Source organism: Aquarana catesbeiana, linkage group LG06, assembly GCF_042186555.1.
Source record: "Aquarana catesbeiana isolate 2022-GZ linkage group LG06, ASM4218655v1, whole genome shotgun sequence".
Taxonomy (NCBI): Eukaryota; Metazoa; Chordata; class Amphibia; order Anura; family Ranidae; genus Aquarana; species Aquarana catesbeiana.
Window position 1 is genome coordinate 233326154 of NC_133329.1, and position 16246 is coordinate 233342399.

General features: G+C 37.5%; 1 protein-coding gene across 1 annotated transcript in view; it reads left to right on the forward strand.

The window, feature by feature from the left end:
• Positions 1–16246, forward strand: part of CARD11 (caspase recruitment domain family member 11) — a 250592-nt gene that overhangs the window by 151414 nt on the left and 82932 nt on the right. Inside the window, exons 12-16 of the mRNA XM_073633053.1 lie at positions 2019–2122; positions 2237–2274; positions 5791–5923; positions 10152–10353; positions 13152–13278. Of these exons, the coding sequence (XP_073489154.1) occupies positions 2019–2122; positions 2237–2274; positions 5791–5923; positions 10152–10353; positions 13152–13278 (604 nt within the window). The remainder of the gene's footprint in view (positions 1–2018; positions 2123–2236; positions 2275–5790; positions 5924–10151; positions 10354–13151; positions 13279–16246) is intronic.

Consider the following 16246-nt stretch of genomic DNA (forward strand, 5'->3'; position numbering starts at 1 on the left):
TGTTTTTTTTGTTTTTTTTTTTCATTTTTGGGTCATTCGTTATGATCGCAATTTGTAAGTTCATACATTCGTACATTCGTAAATTAGAAAATTCGTATATTTGTACATTTGTACATTCGTAAATTAGAAAATTTGGAAATTTGGAAATTTGAAATTCGAAAATCCGAAAACCCGAAAATTAGAAAATCTATAAGAGTAACTAACTATTAAATTATAGTTATTGTATTTTACTTTCAAATTTGGCTGTTAGTGGACATAATGAATACAAATTTATCCGAAGTTAGGAATTATCCGAAATAATGAATGCCGCATCCAAACAAATGGAACGGAACAAATTAATAACAAATAATAATAATAAAATGTTTTTATTATTATTATTATTGTTATTTATTAATATTAATTCATTACGTTCCATTCGTTTGAATACGGCATTCGTTATTTCGGATAATTTGTAATTTCGGAGAAGTTTGTATTTGTTACGTTCACTAACAGCCAAATTTGAAAGGAAATTACAATACCTATAATTTAATAGTTAGTAATAGTTAAGTTATTATTAGTTAATTATTATTTCAGATTTCCCAATTTCCGAATTTACAAATTTACGAATTTACTTATTTACAAATGTACGAATTTATGAATGTGCGAATGAACGAATTTACGAATGTGCAAATGTACGAATTTACGAATGTACAAATTTACAAATTTTCGAATATTCGAATTTACGAATATTTGGAAAAATTCGTTAAATGGGTTTTCGTTAATTCGGATATTTCCAAATTAACGAATTTGTTGAAATTCATTAGAAAACAAATTCGGAACAAAACGAATTGTACATGTCTACAGTAAAGTACCAAAATACATTATATCTTTTGCATCATATAATATGAAGTATTTCAACAAAGTCAAAACTCCTGATGTACACACCTGCTATGGATAGGAAATATTACAGGAAGTATAATAAATATTTACAGGATAAGGTCAGGATTGTCAGTTTATGTATTTGTCTAATTTCTGCAAGAGGAAGTTGTGGACAAATATATCTGTGCGTATGCCCACCATTATGGAGTTGTGGATATAAGCTGTACTGTATTTCGCTAAAAACACTAATGTTTCTATAGATACTTTATGTATATACAGTACATATGTTATTAATTTTTTTATGTTCAGGGCTAAAAATTAAATATTTTGTAAATGGGCTTAAATGTAATATTTTGTTAAAGACCTGTGTAATAAAAAATAAGATTGATTTACTAAATACTAACATTACAGGTATTACCACATATGGTGGGCCTTTAAATGAACTAATTTATATGTAAATCTTGATACTTCAAAAGGGAGAGGGGTTCATCAAAGCTTAACTTTTACAGGAGGGAAACGGCATTTTCAACCCCTTTTCTCCCTCCTGAGCAGGGTGGTATTGTTTAGTAACTTTTTACAGGGGAGTAAAGATATGCATGTTGCTCAGGTGCCTGTATTTCAGTATCCACTAAATGCTTTCATTTTGTTTTTTTTTTACTAAAGTTAACCTCTGCTCATGTGTTTTTTCATCATACTATTTGATCATAAACATAATTTCAGCACAAATGTTATTTTTGTAGTTTTAGTAAGAGGGAGGATGAGTTGAAACCTGTGTCTGTTTTTTTATTTCTGCCTGTGATCCATATTAAGGAGATTTACCCTTACTTTTTGTCCCTGTGAGGTCTACACAAGAAATAGGAGAAGTGTCTGACACTGGGACAGGAAGACACAGACAGCAGTAAAAGGAATGTCAGAAGTTCTAAACTTTCCCCACTCTACTATAAATGTGATTTTGTTTTTTGCCTGAGGGGAAATATTTCTAATAGGTACTAAGAGAACAATACAAATCTAACAGAGGCTCTCGTCTAGTGATTCCCTCTTGTATACAAAAGCAAATTAAAAGCTTTAGCTGTGGTTTGATTTTTAAAATATGCATAATATATAAGATAGAAGCTAGTCATGGTTCATATGCATTACATGTCTCCCTTTCTCTTTTGCAGTACCAAATAAAAAATCGAAGTTATAGCATAATGTCCACAACACCAGAACCTCCCGGGAATGACTCTATCGTGAGAAGAAGTAAAGAAGATGTGCCCACATACAGGTCAGATTACTATGTCCTACTGTATGTAATGCATTGTTAAAGAATACCAACTTCTACAGGAGTGTGTGACAAAAATCAACTAAAATTCTGCATTTATTCTAATTATTTTAACAGTGCTGTTGATGAGGACAATGACAGTATAGAGTTAGATGGTAAGTTTTGAAATATGTGCTACATAGTTACATACTTAATAAGGTTGAATAAAGACACCAGTCCATCTGGTTCAACCTGTATGGGTGTGGGGGTCTGTATGTGTGGGGGGTGTGTGTGTTTATGCCAAAACCATTTCCCATATTCATGTACAGTATATTGCACTCATATTGATCATCACATGATTGACCAGATATTTTTAATAACTTGAGTTTGAATAAGCAGAAATATCTGTGTACTGTGTTCCATTGGTAAAAGCAAAAAAGGTAACCAAGCTTATCCACAACAAAGAAAAAACGTTTATACTACAGCACGCAACACCACAAATAATGTGCATACATTAAAAAAAAATTGTTTTATTTCATAATAAATATGAAGTAAATTCAATACAACCCTCAAAAAAAATGATTCCCTATCAAATAAAAATTTACAAATATATTTTCCCACTGCAAAAAGCTGTACTTTCCTAATAATGCTGTATTTCAGCACTGTCATTTCACCACTGTTCAGGTAGATAATTTTTTAAAACTCTAAATTATTAATCCAAATTGATAATTGTCCCTTAACAGTAAACCTGAAGACCTAACAGATATCAATAAAAAGCTGACAGGGGTTTTAACTATCCCAACTTTATCCAAAACTAAAAAACTTCAACCATACTCTAGTGCAGGGGTAGGCAACCCCCGGCACTGGTGCTGCAAGCGCCACACAAAGCCTCTTTTGCTGGCACTCGACACTCTCCCCATCAGCAGAGCAGCGCAAGGAAGTGTCGGTGAGACACTAATGCATTCCAGTTTCAAAATTCCCCACATTGCGCCTGCACTGAGGGGGAGGGACTGTGCCCCCACACATTGTAAAAGATGGGAAACATTGTTTGGTTCTCTAACTTTGCTGTAGCTGCGATTGTCAGCTTTTGCAATGAGGAAGAGATTGAGTGCAGTTCTGCTGGGGGGGGGGGGGGCGATCCCGGTTTCCAGGAGGAGGTGGACTGTCATTGGCCACTGCTAAAGCCAATCACAGTCCTCCTAGCCCCGCCCACCATCTGAAGGAAGATGACTCGCTTGGTTGCCACTAGCAATCTCAGAAAGAAGGGATTTCACTGTGATTGAGAAAAGCACAATCAGGTGACAGTTTGTGGAATAACTGTTGAGCTTCTGGGAACTTTGTTGAAATTATTCCTGAACCTTTGCGTCACTTACTACTGAACCCCTGCACTCTGTGTCCCTTTAAGCCACAGCCAGTATAAAGCACAATGAAATTCACACCCAACTTTTATAGCAAATCCTTTTCCTGATTGAGAGTGTGGAGTTTACATTTTTTTTTGTTATAAAATCGTCACAATCAATTTCTGTGAAAATATTTTTTGGCACACTGTGCTCAAAAGGTTGCCTACCCCTGCTCTAGTGTATCTGTAGCTAAAACTTTTTAATGATAGGCATGTTACCCTAACAGGTGTCTTCATTGACAGGTTGTATTTTGCATCACCTTCTGTAATGGTGTCAATGGTCACCAGTACAAACATGGATGGTAGATCTCCCCAGCAGAGGTTGTAACCCTTTCCCACTGTACCCACAAATAAATAAATAAAAACACTTTTCTGGCACCTGTCCTGCTGCTTGGCTGAAAGTTTGTGTGAATAGTTATGTTAATTCCATTCACTTTCTCTTTCCTGTCCAAGAAGTGGGAGATTCTGCCTACTATAGTCATATGATAAGTATTAGTTAAAATAGGTTAAACAACATTTGAGACAAGCAGTGAGCTTATCAAAAGACTGGCAAATGACATTTCAGGTGGATTTATGCTTCCCTAAAGTGGACAGAATTTCCTCAGTTGACTAGATGATATAACAAAATATTTTCAGTGTGAGTGTGATAGAAGCACTGAAAAGGCCAATTCAGAGGTTTCTCAAACTTTCAGAAACTCCCCCAGTTATTATAGCCTTGCACTCTCCATGGCTAGACCATCCCTGCCACTGCCATCTTCTCTGATGCTTCTTTTATACCCAGCATCTTATTTTATCTATTGGGCTGCATGTGATGTGCCAAAAGTTCACACTGTTCTGCTCATGTACTACAGGCAGTGCACATTTAAAAAAGTTGCTTGCAAAAAGAGAAAGAAGATGTCTTTTTTAACCTACCTAACTAGTTAACTATTAAATTGATTTAGATGCTGAATCCTGCTCAGCCATTATTCTGTTATTCTGGTGCACAGATACATTTGGGCACAATAACTTGTTTAGATAAATGTCTTTTTAAGGATAGACTTTGTAGTATAAAAAGCTGTTTCCAAGCTATTTGTGATTTAATTACATGCAGTTTATAAAGTCATTTTCCTGTAGAGGTCTTGGGGTGACCCTGGTGATTCTGCTATCGGTAACACTTTGTCAGCAGCAGAATCACCAAACTGCAGCTGTCACTTTCTCTAATAAAAAGTGAAAGTGGTATACCGGAGCTAATAGCTCAAATAGGATACAAATAGCAGCGACACAAAAACATGGGATATAATAATGCAAACATAAATAATCAACAGAAAAAGTTGCGCTTAATAAATGAAGATGAAATATATATATAAAACAAAAAATGACAATATGGATAAATGTGAAAAATCAATTACACAACTGTGAAGTAAAATTGATAAAAATATAACATAAATGTCTCTAGAGAGATAAGTAGAATAAAGTGCCAAGTGAACGTCTCTGAAGAATAAAGGAATAAAGTGCAACAATGTTCGCAAATATGTGTGAAGAAAATCAATCTGCAGGAGTTTTTCACCTCGCTAATATGGGAGGTCCACTCCCTCCGGTAAGAGTCCCTACTTATTGAATTTTCTTCACAGAGAGATCTCAATTCTTTCTCGGTGGTGGTGAAAGCCTTGGAATATCTCATCCTGCGGGATTTGTCATATTTGTGAACATTGTTGCACTTTATTCCTTTATTCTTCAGAGACGTTCACTTGGCACTTTATTCTACTTATCTCTCTAGAGACATTTATGTTATATTTTTATCAATTTTACTTCACATTTGTGTAATTGATTTTTCACATATATCCATATTGTAATTTTTTTTTGTTTTATATATATTTCATCTTCATTTATTAAGCGCAACTTTTTTCTGTTGATTACTTCCTCTAATAGAAGTCATTCCTTTGTTGACCAAAATGCTGAAGAATCTCAGTTTTTTTGGAGGAAACAGTAATTGAATAATTGTAGTAGGAAAAAGTAAGTTGAGTTTTAGCAATTCCAATGATAGCATGTTGTTGCCAGTAACTGAATTAATAGTGGAAAATAGGAAATGAACAACCAAGCTACTTAGTTAAATGATATTGAAAGCAATGCAGAAACCTATAGCCGGGTTTACTAATCCAAATTCCAGGCTTTCACTTCAGAAACAGGATTATTACTTCCCTATCGTCCCTATCAGTGGGTCAATTTAACAAAATACATTTACAGTCATAAGTGCTGATCTACATTCACACCTTAAAACCTGAATGTACTAATGATATTTCTTTTGTCTTTGCAGATGAATTTCATGACAGATACTCATATGGTCCTCCATCTATTCATTCCTCCTCTTCTTCACACCAGTCAGAAAGCCTGGACAGCTATGACCTTGAACAAGTTAATTCTATGTTTCGAAAGTTGTCTCTGGAAAGGTACATTTATTATACTCTCTCTACATATTGTCAATGTAAATTATATTTTTATACACAACACATTTTCAGATTGTGTTGTTTGTACAGTTGCAGTAGTTTGTCAAGTCAAAGCCTGCCTATTGTAACAGAAAATAGTTAATAGGAATGGGGAGGGGGCAAGGATTTTCTGAAGGGGTAATATATTAAACTAAATATAGATATGCCTATCTGTGTGTGTCTATCAATGTTAGCTCAGATAATCATGTCAGACTACTAGATTATTCTCTGTTGGGCGCTAAAGTCTGTTAATTCCTGTCTAATAAAATCAGTTAAATATGTTTACAATAAGTAGATCACCACTGTAGGGTCTTGGGTCTAAACATGCTTTAATAAACTCCTAAAATACACATATACAGTATCTCACAAAAGTGAGTACACCCCTCACATTTTTGTAAATATTTATTATATCTTTTCATACGACAGCACAGAAGAAACGGCACTTTGCTACAATGTAAAGTAGTACAGCTTGTATAACAGTGTAAATTTGCTGTCCCCTCAAAATAACTCAACATACAGCCATTAATGTCTAAAACGCTGGCAACAAAAGTGAGTACACCCCTAAGTGAAAATGTCCAAATTGGGCCCAAAGTGTTAATATTTTGTATGGCCACCATTATTTTCCAGCACTGACTTAACCCTCTTGGGCATGGAGTTCACCAGAGCTTCACAGGGTGCCACTGGAGTCCTCTTCCACTCCTCCATGACGACATCAAGGAGCTGGTGGATGTTAGAGACCTTGCGCTCCTCCACCTTCCATTTGGGGATGCCCCACAGATGCTCAATAGGTTTTAGGTCCGGGGACATGCTTGGCCAATCCAACACCTTTACCCTCAGCTTCTTTAGCAAGGCAGTGGTCATCTTGGAGGTGTGTTTGGGGTCGTTATCATGTTGGAATACTCCCCTGTGGCCCAGTCTCCAAAGGGAGGGGATCATGCTCTGCTTCAGTATGCCACAGTACATGTTGACATTCATGGTTCCCTGAATGAACTGTAGCTCCCCAGTGCCAGCAGCATTCATGCAGCCCCAGACCATGACATTCCCACCACCATGCTTGACTGTAGGCAAGAGATATTTGTCTTTGTACTCCTCACCTGGTTGCCGCCACACACGCTTGACATCATCTGAACCAAATTAGTTTATCTTGGTCTCATCAGACCACAGGACATGGTTCCAGTAATCCATATCCTTAATCTGCTTGTCTTCAGCAAACTGTTTGCGGGCTTTCTTGTGTATCATCTTTAGAAGAGGCTTCCTTCTGGGACAACAGCCATGCAGACCAATTTGATGCAGTGTGCAGCGTATGGTCTGAGCACTGACAGGCTGACCCCTCACGACTTCAACCTCTGCAGCAATGCTGGCAGCACTCATACATCTATTTCCCAAAGACAACCTCTGGATATGACACTGAGCATGTGCACTCAACTTCTTTGATAGACCATGGCGAGGCCTGTTTTGAGTGGAACCTGTCCTGTTAAACCACTGTATGGTCTTGGCCACCGTGCTACAGCTCAGTTTCAGGGTCTTGGCAATCTTCTTATAGCCTAGGCCATCTTTATGTAGAGCAACAATTCTTTTTTCCGGATCCTCAGAGAGTTCTTTGCCATGAGGTGCCATGCTGAACTTCCAGTGACCAGTATGAGGGAATGAGAGCAATAACACCAAATTTAACACACCTGCTCCCCATTCACAACTGAGACCTTGTAACACTAACAAGTCACATGACATCGGGGAGGGAAAATGGCTAATTGGGCCCAATTTGGATATTTTCACTTAGGGGTGTACTCACTTTTGTTGCCAGCGGTTTAGACATTAATGGTTGTGTGTTGAGTTATTTTGAGGGGACAGCGAATTTACACTGTTATACAAACTGTACACTCACTACTTTACATTGTAGCAAAGTGTAATTTCTTCAGTGTTGTCACATGAAAATATATAATAAAATATTTACAAAAATGTGAGGAGTGTACTCACTTTTGTGAGATACTGTAAATCATTTTGCCCCTGTAAAGATCATTGGTAAGACCTCGTCTGGAATATGCAGATTAGTTTTGGGCACCAATTCACAAAAAGGATATTGGGGAACTGGAGAAAGTGCAAACAAGGGCAACCAAACTTATAAGAGACATGGAGGAGCTCAGCTAGGAAAGGTTAGAGAAACTGAATTTTTTCTCTCTTGAGAAGAGGAGATTAAAGGGGGATATAATCAACATGTATAAATACATAAGTGGTCCATATAGTGAAATCGGTGTTGAGTTATGCACTTTGAGGTCATCACAGAGGACAAGCACTCTTTAGGTCTGGAGGAAAAGAGATTTCATCTCCAAATACGGAAAGGCTTCTTCACAGTAAGAGCTGTGAAAATGTGGACAGCTGACTTACTGGGGCGCTGTTTCTATGGACTGTCCTTCAGAAGGTTTATGCACGACATCTGTGTGAACAGTCTTTCATTAATACCCACTACCTGGTTAAGTATGCACCAGCCCTGGACTGTATCTAATTGATTCCAAAATCCGGGTTCATCTTGTCAATCCATCAGTATATTTGTTTCTCTTGGATTATTTTTACAGTATCGGTCTTCACAGCGCCCCTTGTATATGATATCATTTTTGTATTTGCTTTTATGAGGCTCTCCCTTTAGCCCTCTGCAGCCATATATTGGCAGTGTAGAGTGGATGTGCCCCTGACGGTGTACTGCACCCTCCTTGCCCCGTTGGGCTTCCAGGAGCAACAGCTGCTTTATGTCATGTTCTATTCCCCTGATGAAGCCAATGTCTTGGCGAAACTAGTAGGGACGTATTGATCTACTGTTGTAATGTACCACCATCTCCCCCTTTTGGTCAACAAAACACTGTACTATGCTCCCTCAACATATGTGTCTCTTATGAACTTTTTTTAATTAATTGTAATAAAGTCTAATATTTTTTACTTATATTGTTTCAGTTTATTTTTTTGGCACCGCTATAATCCCTTCTTCCTTGCTCCCTATTGTGTTCAATTAATGGGATGAGGTGCCTTATCTATTAAAGACATACCAACCACTTTTCCTCAATTTACTACAATACTTTGCAGGCTTGTATAAAGAAAAAATTCACTTTTTTTCTGCAAATGTGGATGCATTTGTTATTTTATTTTTTGACTTTAATTGAAAAGATCTTAAAACATCAAAGGATTCAATTTTATTTTTTTCAGATATGTTATTTTTATTTGCAGCAGCTCTGTGGGTTTTTCTTTCTGAACAGCTATCTACATCAACATCTATTTTACTCTGAGCCCAGAATTGCACTTTAAATATTATCAAAATAGTGATATCATATTTGAGAAATATGCATAGTGTGCTGTATGGAACCAGTCATTTTACATAGACATAGCAATTGCAATAACTAATAACATAAAATAATTTATTAATAATAACAATAATATTAATACAATAATATTAATAATAGTGTTCATGGTAAAATATTCTGTAAAAGCACAAGCTGTGGCAAAATATACTGTGCAAATGAGTTTTAGCATAAGTAAGGTTCAGATGGTTGTATACTTATGTTTTCAAGGTATGTCAATGAAAACCTGCCAACCATTTTTTAATATATTGTTCTACCTCAGAGTGGGCACCACAAGATGCTGTTATTGTTTTTGTTAGGCAGAAAAGCCTATTTGTTGCACCTGTGTTTTCTATTTTACTTTATCGTCCTGTCTCCTGTAGCTACTACTCTACTCATTAGCCAGCCCAATTCAGTCATAGCATATCTTTGTCCCATAGTGAAGATCTCAGTGGACAGGGGAAAGGTTGGTGGGTATGCTCCAGAGGCAGGTCCTAGCCCTAAAGTTGACATAATAGGAATAAAGTATAACAAGAATTACAGGTGCAGACAATGCTTTACTGACAACAAAGGTAATAGCAGGTGCCAAGGCTTATCCGGTCTTAGGCAAGCATAGGCTTAAAGTTTGCTTAAATCTGACCTTGGAAATTATATACACGTGTAAACCACTTTATACTATGATGTGTAATAAAACAATCTATTTGGCTCTTGCATGGAAGGCATATGTGGTGGTGTTGGTGGTACTGTGTTTCTGTTCACATTTGAAGTATACTGTTACAAGTAACACTGAAAATCTTTGCCAGTTATGTTAAGTCTTCAATTATACATTATAATCCCTCTTAATATCCTAGACTCAATTTTTGTTGCAGGCCCTTCCGTCCATCTGTAACATCTACAGGACCACCCAGGAGCACCAATCATTGTGTAGCGCTTGCCACATTGGATGGAGATAATCTAATGATGGAAATCTCATTAGTTGGTGGAAATGAAAGAGGCATTTTTATTGGTTCCGTTAAACCTGATTCAGGTGCAGAAAAAGCAGGTCTGAAAGAGGGACATCAACTTTTATTGGTAAGTGTATGGCTAATGATTTGCTAATCATTTGGCTAATAAATATTTTCTTGGTGTTATGTACAAGTTTGAAAACTCTGATTGTAGAGCACTAAAGGTGGTGTTTTTGTTTAAAAGTACAGTTAGTATTGGGGCAATATGGAAGATATAGTGATGGTAAATTCATTTCACACAGTCTGTAAACAATAGCACAGTGTTTTCAACTTTATTATTCTATGCACCACTGTAAAAAATCAATCTTTGCAAGTTTTCTTTGAAGCCTCTTTTGAGGTGTTATTGGAGCATTTAGTAACATAAACATAGTCTTGAGGAAGAACACAATAATTAAAATGTTTAGTTCTATAGAGATTGGAATAGGCACAACCATCTAAAATGGATGAATATTCATATGTGACCACAGCCTCTGGAACCTTAGGGGTACTTGTATAGCAATACTTGTGTTTCTCGGGTCATGTGGCATCGCTTTAAAATGTTTTATAGTAAATAATCAAACTAAGTTTGATAAAACATGGCAGCTGTGGATACAATACCTTTCAGTGGATGGCTGAGGTGAAGGGGGGGGGGGGGGGGCGGGGCGGGAATACCTCAACCACTCTTGATGTTCTTTTTACTACTCAGGTTTTGAGCTGACTGCTCATCAGTTTACTACTTTTATATTGGTTCATTGTGCAAAGTTCTTGGCCATTAATCTATGTACCCTATTTAACAAATTTTCTGTTTACTTTTCTGTGTAATGAGTATAATACCACATTTAACATCATGAGGCCCTTCAACTGCACTATGGAAGTCATCTTGTCACTGTCTTTATACCTGAATTGTTTGTGATATTTCTGGTCACTGATTACACGTATATGTGATCTAAACTGTTTGAGTTGCTACCTGACAACTTTTGTATATTATCCTCCTAATATGGGGAGGTCTCGAGTTATGTTTAGTATTTGTAACTTATACCTTTGCAAAACTAATAAACATATTGAAATCTAAAATGTTTTATGGTAACTGACATATACGATGCAGATCTTGTATTCTCACAAACATGTTTCCAAATATTAGGGTCTAGGGTTACAAATAGGTCTGTTTCCAGTGCTAGTACAGTACATTGCTAAGGATAGAAAGGTTTGAGAAGGGCATAATGTGACTATATGCTGTAGGTAAGAAGTTGGTCACTATGTAATCTGGTTATGTTTACATTTTCTATTGAACCAAGTACAATTTATTGAAGGAGGGCCATTGAGAAGAGAGCTTATAAATAGTATAATATGTCTCGAGTGTAGATTAGATTCCTGATGTTTAGGGATATTGTAGCTGAATCCTAATCTCTGGAATGTTTTAATGTTTGCAGCCTAAGATACAAATTGTAAATACCAGATAAGCCACTGATTTTCCTTATACTCAAGTCTCTATTATTTTCAATAATAATTTGAATTTCCTTACCAAGTAGATTTTACAATCATTCATTGCAGAAGAACAAAAGGTGGTATGCAGGTTTAGCACTACATGGAGGTATTCTGTTTTGGCAAATGTAATGTTAACTGACAAATAACATTCCTAGGGGCTTTCAGTCCCAAGATTTAAAGGATAATGAGTAGGGAAATTTGGAAAGCTAGATAAACACTGTGGCGGGCACCTGGTAAACATAGGAGAAGAAAAACAAAAGGAGTGATGCCCAGGAAGTCAGGGAAAAAGTCAGTATGCAGCATTTGTACCAAAGGAGAATCCCTGTGATATTTGCAAACAAACTACCATAAATGATATCACCACTATGCTCACATAATTATAAAACAATAATAATAAAAATATAACTCGCCACAGCTGCTGACCTCTATGAATAATATGTGTTGAATATACGGTTAAAGTTTGAAAATTCCAGGAGTCAGGATCAACCAGGTACTCCTTGCACCTTTCATAGTTGGTCAGCTTGAAAAAAGACACAAGGCCATCTGGTTCAAGCAATAGAAAATAAATAAATAAATATTTTGAAATACTCCTTATACAGAACCCTATAACTCACAGCTGATCCAGAGGAAGGCAACAAAAAAACATAAAGCATGGTCCAATTTGCTTCACCAAGGGGAGAAAAAAATTCTCCCTAATCCCCTAGGACAATCTGATATTCCCTGGGTCAGCAATCTCTGTTGTTATTACTTATAAGAATTAAGAGACAGTTAATGTTCTGTGCATTTAGGAATGCATACATATCATGGTAGCAGCTTAACAGTTTTAAGTTGTATGTTAATATATATAATTAATGTATGAGTGCAGTTAAAGATGTAGTAAACCACAAAAAAAATTTAAAAAATGCGGGGCCCCTGCAGCATAATGTCATAATGTGCTAGTATGCACTGCATACTAGCACTTCATCGCAGACTTACCTTAAAACAAAGCCCTCCAGCAGTATGCCGTCACCACTGCTGGGACTTCCATCTTTATCCGGTCTTTCTTCCAGGCTCACTGTTTGAATGGCCGAACCGCAATGACTTCGCTCCCATGCATGCACACGGGAGTCATGGCCGTGGCACAGAGCTCTGAATGAGTGGTACCGTGAATGTTAGGCGTAATATGTGGTCAGGTAGACCTAGTCCTCTTAATTTTGTAGTTTCATATAGTATGGATATTTCTTACCCCAAATAACAGGTGCTATACCAGATTGGAATCTAGCCAGATCTTTGGCCTTTAAAGCATAAATTAAAGGTCCACTTATTAGGCCTGGGCACCCTCCCCTTGTAAAATCACTGCCTTTTAAAGTACTTTTAAAAAAATGCATATTGTTAATTAGAGTTTGATATTTATTTTCACAGTTAGATGGATTCATCAAAGGAAAAAAACAATGTGTACCCATGGACTCATGTACAAAAGAAGAGGCTCACTGGGCTATACAAAGATGTAAAGGACTGGTTACTGTTCATTATAAATTGAACAATGAAGGTAAGGAAAAAACAATATTAAAATGTACAATTATTTTATAATTCCACAACTGCCAAACGATTGATGTATGGAGAATACAGCATGCGAAGGCCAGGGACTATACCTATTTTTCCCCAGTGCACGGGTCCTATTCAAGGTTGGACTACTTTATGGTAGACCATAGGTTATTAGAATATGTAAAGGATACGAAGATTGAAATAACCACTTTGTCAGACCACGCCCCGGTTCTGATGAGGATGGGGATCCCGGGATCCCGGAAGCCCCCATTCTCATGGCACTTGGATGAAAAACTCATCGAAAACCCTAATGTCAGTAGTAAACTACAGGAGGAAATTGAGTGGTTCCTTTCAATAAATGATACTGGAGAGATTTCTGGTTCAGTTTTGTGGGAGGCACTAAAAGCTTATATAAGGGGCATCTTGATCTCAATGGGGGCTAATGAGAAAAAAGAAAGCTTAAAAAGAAAAGCAGATCTTATAAAAGAAATCCATCACCTCGAACAATCCCATAAGGCAGATAGGGGGAGCCCTAACATTCTCCCACAACAATTAATAATAAAAAGAGAAGAACTAAAAGATTTAATGGAAGTAGAATCTAATCGTATTCTAAATAAACATCAAAAAGAGAGATTTAGAAGGAGTAACAAAGTGGGGAGGCACCTGGCATCAGTACTGAAGAAGAAAAGAGGGGTCAACTTTATAGATAAGATCCAAAATAAAAAGGGGGAACTAAAATATACATCTAGAGACATTGCTGAAGAATTTCGGAGCTATTATACAACCCTCTATTCAGTCAGCCAATGCGGGGTTGGTACCCTGGAAAGAGAGGAAAGGATGGAAGAATTCCTAAGGCGGGCAGGATTACCAAGTCTTTCGGAAAGTGATGCAAAGGAATTAGATGGATCGATCACTGAAGAAGAGATCGAGAGGGCCCTGAAGTCATCTCCCTCAGGAAAGAGCCCAGGGCCAGATGGCTTTACAACCTATTTCTACAAGAAATTTAAAGAGTCTCTGGTCCCAAAGCTTTGTCAGATTTGGAATGGGCTGGGGGACCAGGAGGTGTTATGTGAGGGGGCACTGACAGCGTCAGTAACACTTATTTTAAAGGAAGGGAAAGATAGTTCGCTCTGTTCAAGCTACAGGCACTGCTAAACGCAGACATCAAATTATTCGCCAAGGTCCTAGCTAGAAGATTAAAAGATAAAATGACATATTGGATCCATCCAGACCAGACAGGCTTTATACCTGGGAGAGAGGGGAGAGACAATAGCGTTAGGTCGCTCCTTGTCGTGAAGGCTTTGAAAGCGAACAGGACCCCAGGACTACTTCTGTCGATCGACGCTGAGAAAGCTTTCGACAGAGTAGACTGGGGATTCATGATGAGGACGATAAAGACAATCGGCCTGGGCAATACTATGCTGAACTGAATTTGAGCATTATACAAATCTCCTTCGGCTTTTGTTAGAGTGAACGGTACACCATTGGCAGAATTCAAAATGGAAAATGGGACCAGGCAGGGTTGTCCCCTGTCCCCCCTTTTATTTGTTTTGACTTTGGAGCCCCTATTGGCCTCGATCTGAAAAAATCTGGATATAAGTGGATGTTTGGTGGGGAGAGAAGAACACAAGTTATCAGCCTTTGCCGATGATGTACTGTTTTACATTGTTAAACCGAGAATCTCGATCCCTAACCTACTTGCTACGCTGAGGGGATACGGAGAGTTATCCAATTATAAGGTCAACCTTAGTAAGTCAGAAGTTCTAAACATTAACATCAATAGACAAGAAGCAATCAAACTCAAGGAAACATTCCATTTCCCGTGGTGCAAAAAAATCAGCTATCTGGGAGTTACATTAGCAAATACTGTAAGGAAAATTTATCTCCTAAACTATATCCCACTTCTAGATGAGATTAAGCAGGAAATTAAAAAAAGCATGTACCTTCCGATCTCATGGATCGGTCGAATAAACACTGTTAAAATGACTCTGGCCCCCGAAGATCCTGTACAAAATGCAGTTGCTCCCAATTCCTCTTCCGCAGACCTATTTTAGGGCATTAATCAACATCATCACTAGATTTATATGGAAAAACAAGAAACCACGGATCGCTTATAAGGTCCTGAGCAGGGATAAAGCACAGGGTGGCCTAGCACTCCCAGACTTTATAAGATATCACAGGGCAATAGTATTATCACGGGTGATAGATTGAGGAAAGGATGCGATAGACAAAAGATGGGTAAATTTAGAAAAAGATTTGAGCAATGCAAAATTAAATCAATTAATATAGAATCCCCCTCACTTTAGGAAGCTAGGTTCAAATGCACACATTATAACACGTTATACTTTTAAGATATGGGATCAGCTACACAAACAAAATGCGTGGGAGTTCAACTTGCCATTCATTTATTTAAAAGACAATGAGTTTTTTTCAACCAGGGATGGGGGAGGTGGGAGGGAACTGGATTATAAAAAATGATGCACAATTGAAGGATATCACTAAGAATGGTAAAATTGTCACTTTCCAGGAGTTAGCCCTGCTCAAGGACCTAATGAAAATTGACGTGTGGCGATATAACCAGCTCGCGCACTTCTCTAATAGTCTCCCGGGTCCTATCAGAGATTAAAAAAATCTTAGGCCTTTGGAGAAACTGTTCGTGAGAGATACAGCAATTAGGAAAACAACAGAATTATATAAAATATTAATGGATGAAGGAGAGGGAGTGAAGCCGACATTTATCAATAAATGGGAGGCCGAACTGGGACCTGTACCGAGCTGAGTGTCTTGGGAGGTCATTTTCAATGCAACACACAAATCAGCTGTGGACATGAGAACGATAGAAATAAGCTATAAATGCCTATCTAGATGGTATGCGACGCCAGATAAACGAAATAAGTTTCAACAGGAGAAATCTACAAATTGCTGGAGGGGCTGTACCGACAGAGGAACGATGGCTCACCTCTGGTGAGAAT